Source organism: Rattus norvegicus, chromosome 2 (assembly GCF_021556685.1).
Source record: "Rattus norvegicus strain SHRSP/BbbUtx chromosome 2, alternate assembly SHRSP_T2T, whole genome shotgun sequence".
Taxonomy (NCBI): Eukaryota; Metazoa; Chordata; class Mammalia; order Rodentia; family Muridae; genus Rattus; species Rattus norvegicus.
Window position 1 is genome coordinate 196,431,922 of NC_141535.1, and position 21,802 is coordinate 196,453,723.

At 35.3% G+C, this 21,802-nt stretch overlaps 1 protein-coding gene across 8 annotated transcripts in view; it reads left to right on the forward strand.

The window, feature by feature from the left end:
- Lrif1 (ligand dependent nuclear receptor interacting factor 1) overlaps positions 1-19,011 on the forward strand; it is a 91,177-nt gene extending 72,166 nt beyond the window's left edge. The window contains exons 1-5 of one of the 8 annotated variants that reach the window (XR_015663973.1): positions 4,029-4,231; positions 14,123-15,593; positions 15,783-15,870; positions 16,765-17,034; positions 17,797-19,005. Coding sequence is in view for 6 of the 8 variants with exons in the window: in NM_001127485.1 (NP_001120957.1) it covers positions 4,170-4,231; positions 14,123-15,593; positions 16,765-17,034; positions 17,797-18,243 (2,250 nt within the window). In the remaining 2 variants the exon portion in view is untranslated. 8 annotated transcript variants of the gene reach the window in all.
- The last annotated feature ends 2,791 nt before the right edge of the window (positions 19,012-21,802 follow it).

Consider the following 21,802-nt stretch of genomic DNA (forward strand, 5'->3'; position numbering starts at 1 on the left):
CACTGTTTTTCAATGATTTCTGCTATCTTAGATGACACAAAAATGGAAAATTAAGTAAAAATGTTTAATTTCTTTTCTTTTTATTTTTTTTTAATTCAATTTATTTTATTTACAGACCAGTCATTGCTATCCTCAGTTCCCCCTCCCACAGATTTTCATCCCATTCCTCCTTCCCCTTGCCTCCTACAGGGTGTTCTTCCCTCACCCACCAGGCCTCCTCCTTCCTTAGCTCCTCAGAGCTTTTCAGGATTAAGTACCACTTCTCCAGCTAAGGCCAGACCAGGTAGACCTCTGCTACATATGTGCCAGGGGCCTCGGATCAGCCCATGTATGCTCTGGTTGGTCGCTCAGTCTCTGGGAGCTCCCTTGTGTCTGGGTTAGTTGAGACTACTGGTCTTCCCATGTGGTCATTCTCCCTTTCCACTTCTTCAGTCCTTTTCCTATTTCAACCGTATGAGTCTCTGACTTCAGTCCAATGGTTGCATATAAATATCTGCTTGTGTCTCAGTCAGTTGCTGGTAGGGCTTCTCTGAGGACAACCATGCTAGGTTTCTATCTGTAAGCACATCATAACATAGTAAGTGTCAGGCCTTGGTTTTCCCCACACACCTTCCTCTTAATGAGATGGATTCCAAATTAGGTCAGTCATTGGACCTCTTTTACTTCAGTCTCTTCTACATTTTTGTTACTGCAGTTCTTTTAGACAGGAATGATTCTGGATCAGGAATTTTGACTGAGTTTCTTAGTAACCCTGTCCCTCCACTTGAGACCTTGTCTATCTACTTGAAGTAGACTCTGAGTTTCCTTTCCCCAATGCTGGGCATTTTGGCTGAGGTAACCCTCAATGAGTCCTAAGAGTGTTTTACCTCCTGAGTCTCTGGTACTGGTACTCTCTAGAGGGTCCTCCACCTCCCACTCCCTGAGTCTGCTTATTTCCATTTATTCTCTTGGCTCTCTGGGCTTCTCTCCTGTCCTCTCACCCCTTATCTGATCCTGTTCGCCTTTCTCCCTCCTATCTCCCACCCATATCCTTCCCCTTCTAAGTGGGGTTGAAGCCTCCTCACTTAGGCATTTCTGCTTGTTACATTTTGGTCTGTAAGTTGTATCCTAGGTATTTTGTATTTTTAGCTACTCTCCCCTTATCACTGAGTACATACCTAATATATGTCATTTATGGCCTGAGTTACCTCACTCAGGATAATATTTTCTACTTATATCCATTTGCCTGAAAAATTCATGGTGTCCTTGATTTTAATAGCTGAATAGTATTCCATTGTGTAAACCACATTTTTTGTATCCATTCTTCAGTTGGCAGGCATCTGGATTGTTTCTGGCTTCTGGCTGTTTTTGAACATATTTCATTTGAAGATGATTTTTTAAAACACTCAGTTGATCTCAACAATGCACATTAAAACCCAGATGCATACAAATCTGATAAGAATTACTGAATATTTATCTGTGAATTAGGAGTGAGATATATAGAATTTTTAGACAACCTAAATTTAGAAGCTAGCCTCACCAATCACCAACTCTGTGACTTCTAGAGAGTAATTTGCCCTTTATATGGCTAGTTTTTTGAATTTCTGTATAATGATTTTGCTAGTTTTTTACAGCAAATGAGAGTGTCTGTTTATAAAGCACATATCAGCACCTACAATATGTTATTATGTCTGCATTTTGTAGAGTAATAATAGGTAAGAAGTAGTAATTAAAATCATAGGCAAGGATATAATCAGCTGGAGAGAAACAGTTTGAGAAAATAAGAGGAACAAGGAATGAGAACTCATTTGTTTAATCAACAGAAATGGACCCTTATAGCATACCAAGTAGATCAAAAATGAGGAAGAAATACACAGTAAAGTATATTGCTGTTTCTTCAAGAGTGAGAGAATAGTGGTGTTGCTGACTAAAGACTTTAAGTGTGAGATAAACTGCATTAATTGTAATAGACAACTGCATCAGTTGTTTAATGAGCATGTAGGATGCTGTGATCCAATGCCCAGAATTTTCTTCTGATGTGGCCATGGTCTTATTATTATAGCACTTGGACTCTTGCCAGTAGACATGCCTCAGATATCAACCTCTTTCCATAATTGCCTTGACTACAGAATTCTTTCTTCAACATGGGGATGAAATTTTTCTTTTGGTCACAGCATGGATGCAGTGGCTGATTATCATTAAGCATGAACCATCATGTTTTCTTTCCTTACAGGAAAAACTTTGAAGGCTATTGCAGAATTGGACTGAGGCAGAGAAAATTTTTGTTGAAATGTAGTATCTCAGGCTAACTTCTCTATCTACCAAATATTCTCCCTGCCCTTTCCCAACATCTGAGTACCACGACCTTTGACAATTAGTCTTGAAGCCTTAGTCCTGATGATTAAGAAAAGCCAGACTGGAAAATATAATCAATGAATGGCAATTGATAAGATAGCAAACCAACTGCCCCCCAAAACACACACACACACACACACACACACACACACACACACAATTTACACACACACACACACACACACACACACACACACACACACACACTTAAACAGGGTCTCATTGTATAACCCTGGCTAACCTAGAACTCACTATGGAGACTAGGCTGGCCTCTTATTCAGAGACCCACCTATCTCTTCCTGAGTTCTGAAATAAAAGGCACCCATCACAACATGTGGCAAAAGGCATTTGTTTTTCTCTAGTTTAGTTTTGTTTAGTTTTTTTTTTCCTAGTAACTTTGGTTTCATAGACAAAAGATGCCAGGAAGCTTGAAAGCATTAAGGTCTGCCTATCTTCCCTGATGCCTTTAGTATGGGAGGGTCGGGGTGAAAGGGTACTTTATTGAAAAATAAATTCAGAAATAGGAACATGTCACTTTCTCTTAACATATCAAGACCCGAAGTTCTTAAAAAATCTTTTCTGTTCAGCAGTTAGGGGAATGAGGAAACCTTTTCTAATTCCTTTATTGTGAGACAAGTTTCATGTAGTACTACTTGTTGTGTAACCAAAGGTGACCTTAAAGTTCCCATCCTCCTGCTTGTATTTTCCAAGTGCTAAGATTACATTTGTGTGTCACTAAGACTGGTAAGTAATTCCATTTTTAAATAACCATGTAAACCTTCAAATTGTCTACCTTATCAGTGGCCTGGATTTAAACAGTGGAGCATACAAGAATATTTCATAATATTCCACACCTAATTAAACTACAATTCCTTCTACCCATTAAACAGTATGATCCCAATTCTCAAATAGTCACTTTGGAATAACTGCAGGAATCTAGAGAATTCAGAGCTGGTCTCTGGAAATTTAAAAAAGAGTTTCAAAACGTTTATACAGGGGATTTAATGCTCAGAGACTCAAGAAATTGAATACATGACAATAAGATACAATTTAACTGAGGTATGAGTGTGGGAATGGAGAAAATGGTTAATCGTTAAGGTAGAGGCAAAACTAAAGGAACTAAAAAGCAAAAGACTAAGAGTTCTAGCCAGGAAATGGATATAAAGGTTCTCAACAATTTATGGCAACTACTAAATGCCTGCCCATGTCTACTGAATCAAACTGCTAAGGAAGACATTATTACATTGGCTTGCAAAAGCATTTCTACAAGTGCAGACAATTAAAGCCTGACACCGGAAATATTTCATTTCGTGTAGGCAGTGAAAGAAGTTTCTCTTTTGATTCCTCCTTTGATCCGGAAGAAGACACATCAACCTTCGTTGTCAATTGGACTACGTCATAAGGGCGGGGCCACAGCGATCCATTCGCCTCGGTCCCGGTTTGTGACGCAGTACCTAAGTGCATAGGCTTGCTGGCTCTAGGGGCTCATTTTAGTGGGCGCGGTCTCTGACCAGGCCCTGTTCAGGGCGGGTCCATCGATGCCACGCCCCCACGTCCGCTCTGACTGGCTGTGATCGGTCACGTAGCCAGAGACTTGGCCGGAAAACAGTGAGCTTTCCTGAGGTGGGAGGGTATGGTCGCGGTCTTGCGTCTTCCGGCTTCTACAGCCACTTCCCACGGAAGCCGGGGGAGCCACCCTCTTGTCTATCTTCGGCCATACACTTGTGTTCGCTCCCGTCAGTGCCTGCGGCTCCACACTCGCGCTCTGATTCGCGCCTACTTGGGGACCCTGTCCCCACGCTACTCACTACCCTGTCCCCTCCCACCCATCTAAAATGTCTAATAGACTCCAGACCGTCTTTCTGAAAACCGCAGAAGAAAAGTCAGGCTCGCACTGGTAAGTACCAGTTCCCAGCCCTTCACGCGCCCGCCCACGCCCTGTGACTTAGGTTGTCAAGGCCGAGTCAGCTGTTGTCCAGCCGCGCAGCAGGACCTTGCGGCCGGGCCGTCGGATCTCAGCAGCCTCACAGCACAAATCCCACCCAACCCCGCGCGCTCCAAAGCCCCTGGCTCTCTGCCCTCCCCAAATGTAAAACAATCCTCGGTTACGACGCAGTTCGCTTCTTCTGGATTCAGGCGTGCCCGACGCCTTCCGCTCGAATTTCATAGGTGGACCAAGTAGACACCCACGGAAAAAACCAACATGGCGATGCTCCAAGATCTCAAACACGCCCATAAAACCTATGGTGGATTGTAATGCAGGTGCAGTCCCGGGGCGCTGGCCCTTCACCTGAAAATAGTCGCATTTTAATGTACTTGGAAAATGTGTTCTAGAACAAGGGACTTTAGTATTTGAAATTTTCAAATAAGGCAGAGAAAAGTAAAAACTTGAAATGTGAAGTCAGTTTTTCTAGGTAGCCCATTTGAAATGTGTCTAAAGGGAGTGCTTCTCCTTGGTTGTCTCTACGAAGAAACAGTTGAAACACTGTATGGCTCTGGCTGGGTAGGAAACTCATATATAGCCAAGGCTGTCCACAATCCAGCCTCAGTTTACCTAGTATTAGGCTTATGAAGGGCTGTGACAGTCTTCTTTGGTTAGAAAATGTTTCACCAGTAACATTTTTCTTTTAATTTTGTGTTAATCCAGATGAAATAAAAGCAAGAACCACAAAATATTCATTAAGGAACAATGTTTTAATTTATGCTTCCCAAAGTTAATGAGTATATTTGTTCAGAAGCAAAGATATGAAAACTAAGCAAAACTAATGAAAGGGAATTATGGTTGAAACAAGAAAATCTACCTGGTGTTTATTGCAACTTTGTTACTATACATGAGACTAATGCTTCATTTTTTGATAAAAAATAACGGTTCCTGGGACTATTTTAATAACAACCAGGAAAAGAAATAGTTTAAGAAAGGATTATTTAAATATTTGCTCCAAGTTTAAGAACGCGAATTTGTGTACTGATTTTAGCCCAGGTAAGTTTATTTTAGTTACAAATATATACAAACCATAATTGCAGTGAAAAAAAATGATTTTTTTTAAAAATACATTTTCCCTTAAAACCCTAGTCTAACAAAAACAAATGATCACCTGCATCAGCCTTCCAAGTAGCTGGATGTACAGGAAGTTGCTGCTGTGCGAGTACCAAAAAGAAAAAAAAAAAAAAAAAAAAAAAAAGAAAGAAAAGCAAACATCATTAACGGTAAATAGGGAGACAGCTCTTTGGTAGTATGTATTTTGTGAAGATTTAAAGATAGATTGAATCCTATCCAGAGAAGCGGAAGTAGAAGAGATGCTTTGTAGTAAATAATTTTGTATATTTATGATATATTATAGATGACATAACTTACAGATCGTATTCTATTCCAACCCTAGAAGTAACTAATGTATCACTTTAAGTGATACATTGAGGTTTTTTATTGTGCCCTTGGGTTCTCTTTTAAACACTTTCTAACAATTTTGACTAATTTAGAACTTTGAAAAATATTTTAAATTGAGCTATGTTTTGGGTACTTTCATAAGTAATTTGAACGTTATTGATTCATTAGTTTATGTTTGGTGACTTGTTATACTTTCATGCTTTTATTTTTTAAATTTTCTGGTATTATCATAACAAATTTGGAGCATTTAACACAAGATAGTTTCCTAGGATATTTGACACTTTGATTACTGCTTACATGTTTGATTATTCTTTGTTTTAATAACACCATGCCTACTGTTGAAATGTAATTATGTAAATAATTTATTTAATATCACTGTTTTGTTTTATTGGAAGTTTTTTGTTTTCTATTTTAATCACTCATTTATTTTCTTTCTAAAAATGATAGGACTTCTTTTCTGTAAATATTTCAGCTTTCCTTGAATTCTTTTCTTTTTTTCAATTTTTTCTCCCCTCCCCCCCTCCTTGAATTCTTTTAAAGAAAAATCAGTATTGTGATAAAGAACGTTTATTATTTAATTTATATGGTTTAATCAGGCATAAAAATAGGAAACTCCGTTTTATAAGAGCAGTGCAAATATCTGTATATTTGTAGTGTTGTTCATTTAATGTATTAAGATTTGCATTGAATTCTTATTTATTCAGTGTGTACCACAGGCAGCATAATAGCTATATTAAGGTTGCTTCAGTCCACTAACCATTTCATCTATTGGAGATTGATTGCTCAGAAAATTTTTGAATAGAATTGACAAGATTATGTGTATAGTTTGAATAACTAATGACAGTGCTGATTTAGAATGAGGATTGTATTTCAGATAACTTGAGAAGTCTGAGGGGCTGTACAAGATAGCAGAGAATAGGGATTAGATTTAATAGCAATGGGATGAAAACTATGCATGCCTGATTGGGAAATTACCATTTGTTGGGAAGATGTTATGCCAGTTTTCTTGTCAATATTTGTGAATTAAATGAGACAAACCCAAATGTCCAGTTAAAATTATTGCTCTCAGCATGTGGCTTCGTTCGGGTGGGAAGAAAATGTTTCACTGCTAGTTGAAGTCTTTGGTTGTGAAATTTTATCTTTACAACTTCAGAGTAGATTAGGAGAGACATTGACACCATATAAGTTAACTGGACTCTGTCACTTATCTACTGCTTATGAAAGTGAATTGTTGAACTTTGCTTTGTGTATAAAGTATGAGTAAGACTCCTTAAGCAAAGCATGTAAATTCTGTATAAGTCATTAAAACTATCTTAAACCCTTGTATTTTTTTTCAGCTAAAATGTTAATGACAGTGGAGGTCTATCTTGTTTGGCTTATAGAATTAGAATTAATAGTGATATTATTATATAAATAATATATAGAATTTATTATATGTATTATAACATATAACTTCTTATGTATTTTTATAAACAGTAAGAAGGCAAAGTCTGGTCTCCTAGAAGATGAAAATACATTCTTTTCAAACCTATAAAATTTCATTAGCCTCCAACATGTTCATTATTTCATTTCTAATACATGAGTGATGAATATCCATATAGAATAGTAAAAAACAAAACAAGGAACCTCAGAAATTATCTAATTTTGTTAGCACATTTAGCAGGACTTTTAATTTTGAGATGGGCTGTGACTGCATTGATCAGGCTCCACTAGTGATCTCCCACTCCAACTTGAGTTTCTCAGTACTTGGAAGTATACATATATGCCACTGTGGTTAAGTAGGTTTTCCAAAATTTGTTAGCCAGTATGTGTAAGATCCAGAATTAAAAGCCTGAGATCTTTATAATGTATTTCCTCTTTCTCTTTTTAAGACTTAAAATTTAGTTTTTACATTTTCATTTTCAGTTCAAATAGTTTAGTATGATTAGTGTAATAATTATTCTAAGTGGCCAAACTGGCTAATAATTCTAAGTGACTTATTCTTAGAGTACAGAATGTTATATCTAAGAAAATAGAATATCTTGAGGAAAGTGGAGTCATTTAGTGATTTTTGGTTAAATTGTTAAGTGGAAGATTCCTCCTAAATCTGGAAAATATATATATTGATTGAAAGAGTATATATGAATTTTATTCTGACTTGTCACATTTCTCTTTAGAAGTTCACATTTCAGTTATAAGAACTCATTTAATTTTGTAGTAAATCAAATCCTATTTTAATAGCTTGTAGGAATCAATTCAACAAACATATTAATTTGCTCTAATAGACACAGAGGAGATATGAATAGAATAAGCTAGGCTTAAAGAATTTATATGAATCTCTAATAATATGTAGGCTTAGAAAAGTCACATTTGTTTTTCTATCTTTGGTGGGGACATAGAGATATAGATAGATAGATAGATAGATAGATAGATAGATAGATAGATAGATAGATAGATAGATAGATGGATGGATAGATACATACATACATACATACATAGAGATATAGGTAGATAGATACATAGATAGATAGAAATTAATTAATTATAGGGTATATAGTATATTTTTGTCAAGCAAAAATAGGGAAACCTTTTAACTTATATCATATGAAGTAGTAAAAGTCTGTTATTTATTCAGTTATATCTTAAAATATTGCTCTTACACAGATAATTATAAAAAACAGGTTATTGTGTTGAATCTTCTAGTTAGGGAGATTTTTCTAATAAACAAAATATTTTTATTAAAGATGACTAAACAAAAGTATTGAACCGAGTTTCTTAGATTGGCAATTAGAATGATCTGCATTGTTTTTTATGTAATATTTTTGAGAGTATACTCTTCTTGGTATTTGAAAAAGAATTGCAGAAATAGTGAGTTTCTCATCTTAAAGAATTTTAATGTTACTATGAAAAACAATATTTAATTCCTTTCTTTTTTATTGGATATATTTCTTTATTTACATTAAAAATGTGATTCCCTTTCCAGTTTCCTGTCCATAAGCCCCCTATCCTCCCCCTCCCACATAAGGTACCCCCCCATTACATCCCCTTACTGCCCCCCACCCCCAACATTCCCCTACACTGGGGGCCCAACCTTGGCAGGACCAAGAACTTCCCCTTCCACTGGTACACCAACAAGGCTATTCTCTGCTACATATGCAGTTGGAGCCCTGGGTCAGTCCATGTATAGTGTTTGGGTAGTGGTTTAGTCCATTGAAGCTCTGGTTGGTTGGCATTGTTGTTCTTATGGCGTTGCAAACCCCTCTTTCAATCCTTCTTCTAATTCCCCCAAAGGGGGTCCCGTTCTCAGTTCAGTGGTTTGCTGCTAGCATTCACCTGTGTATTTGACATGCTCTGGTTGTGTGTCTCAGGAGAGATCTATATCCAGTCCCATTCAGCATGTATTTTTTAGCTTCATCTATCTTATCTAGTTTTGGTGGCTGTATATATATATGGGCCACATGTGCAGCAGGCTCTTGAATGGCCATTCCTTCAGTCTCTGCTCTAAACTTTGCCTCCCTATCCCCTCCTATGGATATTTTTGTTTCCCCTTTTAAGAAGGAGTGAAGCATCCACATTTGGGTCATCCTTCTTCTTGAGCTTCCTGTGGTCTGTGAATTGCATCTTCGGTAATTCGAGCTTTTGGGCTAATATCCACTTATGAATGAGTGCATACCATGTGTGTTTTTCTGTGATCGGATTACCTTACTCAGAGTGATGTTTTCTAGTTCATCCCATTTGCCTATGAATTCCATGAAGTCATTGGTTTTTATAGCTGAGTAGTAATCAATTGTGTAGATGTACCACGTTTTTTAATCCATTCCTCTGTTGAAGGGCATCTGCATTCTTTTCAGCTTCTGGCTATTAGAAATAAGGATACTATGAACATAGTGGATGGTGTGTCTTTGTTGTACATTGAAGCATCGTTTGGGTATATGCCTAGGAGAGGTATAGCTGGGTCCTCAGGTACTGAAATGTCCAATTTTCTGAGGAACCTCCAGACTCATTTCCAGAGTGGTTGTGCCCATTTGCAGTCACACCAACAATGGAGGAGTGTTCCTGTTTCTCCACATCCTCGCCAGCATGTGCTGTCATCTGAGTTTTTTATCTTAGCCGTTCTGACTGGTGTGAGGTGGAATCTAAGGGTTGTTTTGATTTTCATTTCCCTGATGACTAAGGATGTTGAACGTTTCTTTAGGTGCTTCTTGGCCTTTTGACATTCCTTAGCTTAGAATTTTTTGTTTAGCTCTGTACCCTATTTTTTTAATATGGTTATTTGGCTCTCTGGAGTCTTAACTTCTTGAGTTCTTTATATATATTTTGAATATTAGTCCTCTACCAGATGTGGAACTGGTAAGGATCTTTTCCCAATCTGGTGGCTGCCATTTTGTCCTAATGACAGCGTCCTTTGCCTTACAGAAGCTTTGCAGTTTTATGAGGTCCCATTTGTCGATTCTTGATCTTAGACCAAAAGCCATTGGTACTTTGTTCAGGAAATTTTCTACAGTGCCCATGTGTTTGAGACTCTTCCCTACTTTTGCGTGTATCTGGTTAATGTGGAGGTCCTGGATCTACTTGGACTTAGGCTTTCTACAGGGTGATAAGAATGGATCGATTTGCATTCTTCTACATGCTGACCTCCAGTTGAATCAGCACCATTTGGTGAAAATGCTATCTTTTTTCCATTGGGTGGTTTTAGCTCCTTTGTCAAAGATCAAGTGACCGTATATGTGTGGGTTCATTTCTGGGTCTTCAGTTCTGTTCCACTGATCTATTTGCCTGTCTCTGTACCAATACCATGCAGTTTTTATCACTATTACTCTGTAATACTGCTTAGTCAGGGATGGTGATTTCCCCAGAAGTTCTTTTATTGTTGACTATAGTTTTCACTCTCCTTGGTTTTTATTATTCCAAATGATTAGCAAATTGCTTTCTATCTCTGAAAAGAACTGAGTAGGAACTTTGATGGGAATTGCATTGAATCTGTAGACTACTTTTAGCAAAATGGGCATTTTTACTATATTAATCCTGCCAATACATGAGCAGGGGAGATCTTTCCATCCTCTGAGATCTTCTTCAATTTCTTTCTTCAGAGACTTGAAGTTCTTGTCATACAGATTTTTCACTTGCTTGGTTAGAGTCACACATGTATTTTATGTTATTTGGGACTATTGTGAAGGGTGTCATTTCCCTATTTTTTTCTCAGCCTGTTTATGTTTATCCTTTGAGTAGAGGAAGGCTACTGATTTGTTTGAGTTAATTTTATACCCAGACACTTTGCTAAAGTTGTGTATCAGGTTTAGTAGTTCTCTGGTGGAACTTTTGGGGTCACTTAGGTATACCATCATATCATCTGCAAATAGCAATATTTTGACTTCTTCCTTTCCAATTTGTATCCCTTTCACCTACTTTCATTGTCTGATTGCTCTGGCTAGGACTTCGAGTACTATATTGAATAAGTAGGGAGAGAGTGATCACCTTTGCCTAGTCCCTGATTTTAGTGGGATTGCTTCAAAAATACTTAATAAAATTCTTGCAAACCAAATCCAAGAACACATCAAAACGATCATCCATCATGATCAAGTAGGCTTCATCCCAGGGATACAGGGATGGTTTAATATATGGAAATCCATCAACGTAATCCACTATGTAAACAAACTCAAAGGAAAAAAACACATGATCATCTCATTAGATGCTGAGAAAGCATTTGACAAAATTCAACACACCTTCATGATAAAAGTCCTGGAAAGAGTACTTAGTTAAATAATGTATATACGATAAATGAGTTTGTCTAATATAAGCAGAAGTTTTATATAGTGAAGTTGTAGATAGTGATCATAGAGATTTTGAGTATAGTTTTTTTGTTTTTGTTCTTGGCAATCTGGTGCTTATTAATTTAAAACTGAGTGCAAAGCAATATAAGAAAATCAACATTAGTATTTTATAGATATGTTAGTCATCAGAAATTACAGTCATCAAAGCTAAACAGCAGAGCTAAAGAGTGGGATGAGATAAGAATGCTAGATACCACGTGGTGAGAACTAATCTAGATATTGAATGGTTCAGTGGTAAAGAAAACAAGATAGGGAAGACCTAATTTAAAAAAGCTCAAAACTTTATAGTATGGCTTTTATTCATTCATGGTATATTTCTTAGCTGTGTACCTTTTTATAAGCATGTATTTGTGGTGCTATAAATGAATTCAAAAATACTAAAAATAAGTCAAAGCTAATTGAATGATTAATCTATGTGAGCTAGAAATCAAGGCTGTTATATAATTGGAAAGTAGAGTATAGTACTAGTTTTAATAAAGATTAATTTTAACTTGTTGAATTTTAAATGCTGGTATTTAAATTAAATCATTTGTCAAAAGACCACTAATATAAAGTGAGGATTAAATGTGGAGGTTAGGAGTAAGACTATGTAACTAAAATGATCTTTATTGCAAAGCAAATAATTGAAAACTAGTTGAAGTCATGAAGCCAGTCTCTAAGGGGAAAATCTTGAAGGAGTAGGACAGGGTTAAAATGAAGAGGTATATTTAGAAGAATTTAGATGAATATGTAAAATGCAGAAAAGTTAATACAGAGATGTTAAGAAAGTCAAGAGAAACACATTGGACTCAATAGAAAGCATGAAAGAAAGAACTTCATAAGGAACAGAAGGCAGGTGTAGTATAACTCACCCCATTTAAAGAATGGGTAAAAGAATGATAGACTACATGTTCCTCTCATTGGATTTATATCTGCCTCATAATCTTTTTATAGTCCTGTGTGACTCCAACCTTTAAAAAAAATCTTATTTTCTTCAAAATTACAATAGAAAAAGCAAAAATAAATAGAAAGAGGAAGGAAGAAAAAATTAAGGTACTGATTTATATATGCTCTTGTTTATTTCAGTCTAAGAAAAAAGTAAAAATCCCCTCTCCATTTCTCTTCTAGCTACTTGTAAAATTCCCCCCTCTTGACAAAGTTGTTAGTTATACATGCTTATTGCCTTTATGTCCACCCGTCAATAATTTTCTCTACTAAATTAGTCTTACTAAAACTCATAATGACTCATGTCATCATTTCCACTGTAGATGTTTAGTCTTAATTCTGTTTGACTCCAAGAAACTTGTAATATAATTTTGTTCAAATCTTTTCTTTGTTTGGCTTCCATTGCATCAAAAATAATTATTTTCATTGCTTGAAGAATAAAATCACACCTGTAGGTTTTAAAACAGAACTCTACACTTTTGAAAATTGTTTGTCTTTTTAAGTGTTTCTTCATTTGTTCTTAGTTATCTAAGATTATATTGAGTCAATGGAATATGTACTCCATAGTTAATGTTTTTAGGCTATAGCATGAAAGACAGTCAGTAGACACATAAACATAGATATATAATAATACTTGCCATGAAGGAAATTAAATGGCATTTTATTATAAAGGACAAAACTAGAGAATGTATCTCTTAGGAAGTATTACTTATGTTGAGATAGAAGTTCCAAGTAGAGTTGTATAGGAGAGAAACACCCAGGTAGAGTGATGTGACTGTCCTGCATTCCTTGAGAGCACTATACTTTTTAAGACCTGAAATGTGTTTTAAGTATAAATAATTTGGTAAGTCTATACAAAGTAATATACAAAAATGTATTATACAGAGATTTATGTATCTTGGTTTTTTTTATAAAATTGACAATTTGTATTTAAAACACAGTTCATTATAATGGACATTGCAGTGGACTAGTTTTAAACTTTTCTTTCTCTCCAGTATGCTCCACCTTTATGGAAAAACCTCTTGACTAAAATTTCCTTGGTATTAAGTATGAATTGTGTGATAGTTATTAGAAACAGTTGCTATACTCAATGTGGAACATGAAACCTAATGTACAGGGAAATAATAAAAAGGACATGTTTGATACATGACATGTCCATTAATTCTACAGTATAAAATCATGGGAAATTGAAATATCAACACATGAGAGATCTCAAACAGGAGAAAAAAGTTGGCAGTAGAACTTGTCAAGGAAAGAAAGTAAAACAAATTGGAGGTAGGGAAAGTAATAGATACTTTCTATTATAATTAAAGTTGGAATCAAAGTCCTGCTCATTAAAAGGAAGAGAATAGGAAAGAATTAAAGGAGAAGAATGATTATAGTGTGAAGAGTCTCTTCTAATAACATTATGTTTGAATAAAAATTTAGAAACCTTTTCACTTTGGCATAAATGTTAAAATTTCATGACCTGCTTGTAAGATCTGAATTAAAGTTGATATAATTTTATCTTCTTTTCAAAGTCTATTCCATGATGTCTTACATTGCAAACTCAGCATTACATACTGTTATTAAATTTTACTATCTAAAATAATTGAAAATACTTGTTTTAAAATAAAATGTATAGAACTTGTAGTATGTTGTGTTTATTTACTTAAAATGTTCTTTTAAGTATTTCAGGGTGCATGTATCAAGTAGTTCCTACGATTGGCACCGATGGAAAAAAACTTCTGCAATTACTTCCAATTCCTAAATCTTCTGGAAATCTTATCCCAGTAGTTCAATCTCCAGTCATGTCTCATGGTTTGAAAGGGAATACAGAAAAACCAGTTCAAGTTACTTTTCAAACTCAGATTTCCAGCTCTTCCACAAGTGCATCAGTTCAATTGCCTGTTTTGCAGCCAGCCAATACTACAAAATATTTTCTTACAGGAACAATAGATACATCAGGAAAAGATAGAGTTACTTCTATGGGGACTGGAAATTTTACACCACCAATTTCTAACACTCAGAATCATGGTGTGAAAATTCATAGACTCACCAGGCAAACATTTACTATTCCTCCCTCAACACAAAATGACTCATCTTATTTTATAGTCAATACCCCAAGTCTCCCAGCAAATGTGAATTCTTCAACTTTGCCTTCTGGGCCTCCTTTAACGATTCCAGCCCATGCTGAAGTGAAACCTGTGCTTGCATCACCCTTGCCTCCTTTGGTTCAGCAAAAGATACTTGGAACTGTAACCACAAGTACCTCAGGAACAGTTGAGGCCTCGCAGATACCAGCAGTTTTTTATGTATCTCCTGTAAACTCAGTAAAAATTATTGTTGACAAGAAAACTCAGAATATTTACCACAAACCAGTGACATTCAGTACCTCGCAAATTCCACCAAATGTTGCTACAAAAACACAGTTAAACAGTGGTCAGCATCCTCAAGCTGCTCCAGTGAACTTGATTTTTCAAGAGTATCTACAGCCTGGAATTCCATGTCTTGTTCCTGTTAAGTCTTCAAATAATGTGCCTTCAAAAGTTTTCAATACTTTTGTAGATAGGAAAACTCTGGGAGATAATACAGTAGGTACACCTTTGTTGAGTACCAACAGTTCTAGCAGGACACAGTCCATAAGTGTGCCTATTAAAGATGATGGTTTGATAATGTTTAATGGGAAAGTCTTGTTGAATAAAAAGGGGACATATGGTCTGCCATCAAAAATTGACCAGCAGAATTCTGTTTCTTCTGATATTCCACTAAAAGATTCATCACAGGTAGTAAGTTCAAGTCTGGTCACAGAAATATCCAGAGAGGTTTTAAGTAGTGTTTTGGTTAAAAGTAAATCTTTTCAGTTGAAGACAAAATCACTTTCCAATTCCCAGCCTGCTCCCATGGCCCATATAAAACCAGAGAAGAGTGAAAAAGTGGAGAGACCATCTTTTTCTGTCACAAGTCCACATACTACGAACCAGTCCACTCACTGCCTTAAACAGAGTAAAATTGTATTTATAAACCCAGTTTTTTCAGATGGATTTAGGACAGGACAGAATACCCCCAGAAAAGAAAATCTCATCCAGAACATACGTTCCTCTGTTGATGCAGCAACTGTTACTTCTCAACAGTGTGTTTTCAGAGACCAAGAACCACAGGTAATTTTTCCATGTCAGGGTATTCTTTATATCTGTGTAGAAACGATTTCTTAATTCTCAAAATTATCTGATACCTGTCTCCTACACACATACCCCATCACACATGCTTACTTAAAATTTTCATCTGAATAAATGTTTGAGAAGTACAGTGGTAGAGCCTAAGCAATATCTTTCTCTTTCATTATTTAGCTCGCCAAATCCATAAGACAAAGTCAATCACAGAACAAAGTTCAGAAGAGTTGGAGAGTGATAGGTCTTCAAAGATGAGTAAAACTATGTAAATATGAGTATATGTGTATACTGTATATACACGTATTTGTATATGAAAAGATAGAGTTTTTTGTATATAAAAAGGTTTAAGGTATTTTATCTTTTGTGGTTGTCATGAGAAAAAAATCAGTTTTTTAAGGGCCATGGAAAGGGTGAAATAGAAGCCATTAGAACCTTTCGGTCAAATAAGATTTTATCCGTATCTTTGAGTGTTTGTGCCTTAAACTTAGGGAGGACATAGCAGGAGTTTTGGTTTTTAAAGACAAGTGTATTTCTTTCAGCCTTTCTTTCTGTAGACTCTAATTGAATAACATGTCTATCAGCTACAATTCTCTTCTTAAAATACATGTGTAGCCACTGTTCTTGCTTACTTAGATAATGACTTAATGTTAGTGGCTCTCCCCTTCAGTACAGAAATCACTGAATTTTAAATACAAGGAGGTAAATTGTAATACAATCAAGATGGGTTAAAGACATTAGACTTTTCCAGAAAACTACAGTCTTTCTGTACAGATTTTGCTGTAATTTGCTTTCCTTTGTTTTTTAGTGTCTCAATATGTAGCTGGGCTGGCCTTGAATTTACCATCATCCTGCATCTGCCTACTGAGTGCCTGCTTTACAGGGTACCATGCCCAGCCTAGATTATTTTAAAGTTGCTATACCTAGCATCACCTGATTTACTTGAGAACAGACCCTTGTTACTATTCTATATAATAAATTAAAGATTTTAAAGTTTGTATTTAAATTCAGTTGTTTGAATGCATGGTGAATATAATTGTAGTGTAAATCTTTTAAAGCATGAATTGGTCTCTTGTGAAAGATTAGAAAATTGCTTATTTGCTAATCCTACATAGTAATCCAAGAAATTAGCAATATCATGGTTATTTTTTCTCATTTCCAGACCCAGTATGAGATGGCATCAATATTAAAAAAAGATATTCAAGAAAGAAGTAACAAGAAATATTCTCAAGGAAACCATACCAAGGCATCATATCTGAAGAATGATGCTGAATTTAAAAAGATATTTGGTCTCACTAAAGATTTGAGAGTGTGTCTTACTCGAATTCCTGACCATCTGAGCTCTACAAAAAGTTTTGATTCCTTTAACAATTTGATGAAAAGTAGTTCTTACAAAGATGCAAACGTTGTGATGAAGGAAGAAAAAAAACAGGTAATAGTTTTTAAAGTGTATGACATTTTTGTAGGTGTGACAAACATATAGCTATAATTATCTTTTATTTGGTTTTCAATGTACTTTAGATTGAGTGATGATTTTTTTTTTTGCCAAATTTGTGGATATCTCATGAAACAATGACAAATCTTATACACAGATAAAAATATATTCTTAGTTAATTCAAGTTAAGTATTTTTAGTTACCTTTTTTCTGTTTGTAATGTAAGAAAATAGTCAGAAGCCTTACAAATAGTTATCCTATTTCAAAGAATTATTTAAAGGAGATAAGTGTAGGGGAAAATATAAACATATTGATATTCATTGGAGTATTAACACTACATTTTAAGCAGCATATATAGTAAGTAATATGCATCACTATAGTTATGCTTATGAACATTATAATCTAGTATTCTGGTCTTCAACTGTTTGAGATAAACTTTTCTAAGAAAAAGTTTCTCCATGTGCCTACTTTGCAAATGAAATGAAAAACTTGGTGCTTCTTAGTTATGGTTTCATTTCAGTCATGGCTTCTAATACCCAATTTAAGCCAGAAAATGTAAATAAACCAGCTTGTTCTCCAAGACTATGATTGTGACTTTTCATTTTGCCTACCACTTAGTAGAATTGAGTTTTTACTATAGTTGTCCCCACTGAAATTTGTGGAGTTGAATTTAATTGCTATTATTTGTGTGCCATCTTTGATTTGGGAGTATGTAGCATAGTAATAACATTTTTTTTTCCTTATTCAACATTGCAACAGAGTTTCTCTAAGAAAAGAAATGCAAAACCCATGAAGAAAATGGATTACACAAAAAGGAGAAAAATTGAAAATGCTAGTGACATGGTCATGAACGTCATGAATGGAACTGATGTTGCTAATTCCCAACTCCTTAGTAGTATTTTACCAATATCAGACATAGCACAACATAACATTATCACAAGCCATAGTACAACCAGGGAAGACAAGAGAACTGAAACAGAACACTGCTGTCATGAGAAGCAGGAAAAAGGCACATTAAGTTCAAGCACATCTTTTGAACAAAGTAATTATTTTAATAAAAACTATACTGAAGATATATTTCCAGTGACACCACCAGAACTAGAAGAAACCATCAGAGATGAAAAAATAAGAAGACTTAAGCAAATTCTAAGAGAAAAAGAAGCAGCTCTTGAAGAATTGCGTAAGAAGATGCACCAAAAACAATAAAATGTCTATGGGTTAAAGACTTATATTACTACAGTAGTTCCCTCTTGCCTGTCATGGATCCCCAGTGGATGCCTGAAACTGAAGGTGATACCAAATCTTATATAAAACCACTCTAAAGTCATGACGTTTGTTAACAACTAAATGTCTACTTAGAAAAATAACAGGCAAGTTATATACAGTACAAATATACTGAATGAAGAAGATAATTGTTACCCTCAACAGAACACTGGAATTTTTATAATGCTACTCAGAAAGATAGTTTAAATGTTACAAATTCCTTCTTTCTGGAGTTTCTCATCAATACTTAGGTGTGTATGATGGGGAACAAAAAGCAACTGCAAATTATAAAGGACCGCTCTCTTGTAAAGGCATTCTCAAAGTATCATTGTATATGAAACTTGAGGAGTTCCAAAAAGGATTGAGTCATATGACTTGTCAGTAATCTACATGAAGTATTTTGACTTACATGTTTTGGAAGAAAAGTTTGGGTATTTTTCTGTGAAATGCAACTCCCCAGATTGGAGTATTTTGTATAAGTTTTTTGTTAATATTTTATCTTCAACTAAATTCCTCAGGTTTTACCCTAAGAATATTGTGTATTAAAATTCTACAATCCAAGATATGGAGTCAGCTGTAAGCATAACTTTACCATTGAGTTTATATGTGGACTGTCTTGGTCTTCTTCCCAAAAAATGATATGACCTGTTGTTGATATTTTTATTTCATCAAGAAAATCTATTATAATAAATGTATTCAAATATTTTTCAATGTGAAGTGCATATGCTTTTTGCATGTCTACAATATTTTATTCCTAAAGAAAATTTTGAAATTTAGGTCATTTGGTGATATACTTTATTTTTGCCTTACAAATTATGTATTACAAAGATGTAATTTATGGAGACATTACTCAGCAGTTAAGAGCCCTTGCTGTTTGTCCAGAGGACCTAAGTTTAGTTCCCAGCACCCACATTTGGTGGCTCATAAACACCTGTAACTAGAGCTCCAGAGGACCAAATGCTGCCTTCTGACATCTAGCATCTACATACATATGGTATATACTCACACAGACACACACATACTGTATTTTTTAATTATATGTTACTTAACAGCTTTTTTTATTTTTTGGTACATTTACATACATGTGTTATATAGGTTATCTGAAAGGTAGATCTGGATTGTAGTCACTTGTAAGACTTCTCTCAAACTATAGGTTTTCTGTAGAAGCATCCATTTTCTGTGGTCAGTCTTTGATTTGGGATAGTTTGAGAGAATAGTGAACATCTGGAGAATAAAAAGGCAAGACTAGCAAGTTAAACTATTAAATGCCTAGAAATATGATCCAGAAAACTGTAGGAACAACAAGGAAAAATAGTAAAGCAAAGTATTAAATAGGAATAAAACAAATCAATTAGATTCTTCTACTTTTTGTAGTAATAGTTTTATTGAAGTATAATTTTCACACCATAAAATTTACCCTTAAGTTAGTTATATTCATAACAAACCCAAAAGAGGACGAAACAAACACACACACACACACACACACACACACACACACACACACACACACACACTTAGAGGAACAGAAATAACTCAAAGCCATATCATCAGCCCCATCCCATCATGGATGACCGCTCCTGAACACTGGGAAGCTGGAGTGCAGTGTAGAGCCTGCAGGTAGCGCAGCAGGCTCCAGAATATCTTTTCCATGTAGTCTGTACTCATTGTCAGCATCAGGGCTGATTTCTGTGTCTTCCAGGATGCTTAGCTGGTCTTTACTTTTGGCCAACACTCATGCCTCAGAGCATCTTTCAGCAGTTCTTTCAACTTACTCATGCTAGAGGATGGAAGGGCTACTAAATCTGGTCATCTTCAGGGAATTCCTGAAGTTATTTTGAGTTTATGTTCCAAACTTAATGAGCTTCCCCACATTGCAACATCTTTGTTGTAAAGTATTTGCCTCAAAGATAGAGGTTCATACTGAGAAAACATCCTGATGCAGTTTTACTATTCTACAAGAGTTTATTAAAATAAATGCAACAAAAGTCATAAAAGATATACTTTTCATCATCAATTTCATTTTCTTACCTTTTTATTTTAGTCTGCTTGTTTACTTGCCGATTAATGGTTTTCTATTCACTAACTTCAAGTGCTTATTTCTCCTTATACATTTTATGATACTTGAAAGCTGGCTTGAATCCTTTATAACAAGATTATCCCGGGGTGATAGGGATATTGAGTTTGATCCTCAGAACCAAACTGAAATGTGCCGTGCATAGTGATAAAAGCTTGAATTCCAGTGCTGGGGAACCCAGAATAAGTATTTCTAGGTCAGTGACAATCTTATCTTGAAAGAAAGGTTATCTTAGGGCTGCCATACAACATGATGTACATACCTATACCAACAACAGAAATAATCACAATATGTCTTTGGTCTGAAACTCCCAACTCTCTCAATTGAATTCATACTCAGTTTTCATCTTTATCACAAACGCAAAGCTGCTTTTTTCCTTCAATGATGTTTATTTTGCTCAATGTGATGGTTAGTCTATTTTTACTAGCTTGTCAGCAACATTGACACATTTTTTAAATTTTAAATGTATGTTTATTAATCAGTAGTGATACAATTTATAATTGCAAGATCCAATGAAAAGCCAAATTTCTCAGTATTTTAAAATTACTGGGTTTTACTCTTTGAGATTTGAGGAAAACAAATCAGTATTCCCAGGTATGTTAAGAGTTGTCAAAATTATAGTATTTTAAACATCTTGGCAACATTATACTCTATGGTTGGGACAGCTACAATTTTAAAGAATAAAATACAGTAAATTTGGAAGTACTTAAGGTATATATAGTCTACAAGAAGATTAATGAAAACCATAACTTGAAATTTAGTCTGTTGCTGTAAAGTAACAGCCCCTCGTAGAATGACATGTGGACACTAGCCATTTAAGGACTTACTTTGCATTATGATTGTGTTATCCTTGGAAAGATTATTCAGAGGACATACACAAAACAGACTATGTATGTTAATTCATTAGTAACATTTTGTTTATTACTCTGTCTTGGTCTCTTTTTTGTTATACTGTTACAACCATATCTACAGTGTGTGTGTGTGTGTGTGTGTGTGTGTGTGTGTGTGTGTGTGTACACAATAGGCCAGGGTCCACATATGAAAGACTATGCTTTGTATTTTTTTGATCTTTCTGAATTTGAATGACCGTGCTTAACAGTATCTATTCTAAGTCCATACATTTTTCTGCAAATTTTATCATTTCATTCTTCTTTAAAGCTAAATAATGCACAATTTATATATGCTCTGGGTTTCATTACCTACTCACTTGTTGAAAGAAATTCGGTTGGTTCATTTATTGATTTAGTCAATGGAACTACAGTAAATATGGGTCTGAGACGATTGCTAAGCATTTAAAGGGACAATTCCACAGGGCCTAGACTTGGTTCCCAGCACACGCATGGCAGCTTACAAACATTTGTAACTCCAGCCCCAGGTTTATGGAACACCCTCTTCTGGCTTTCTTGAGCACCAGCCAGGCATGTGATG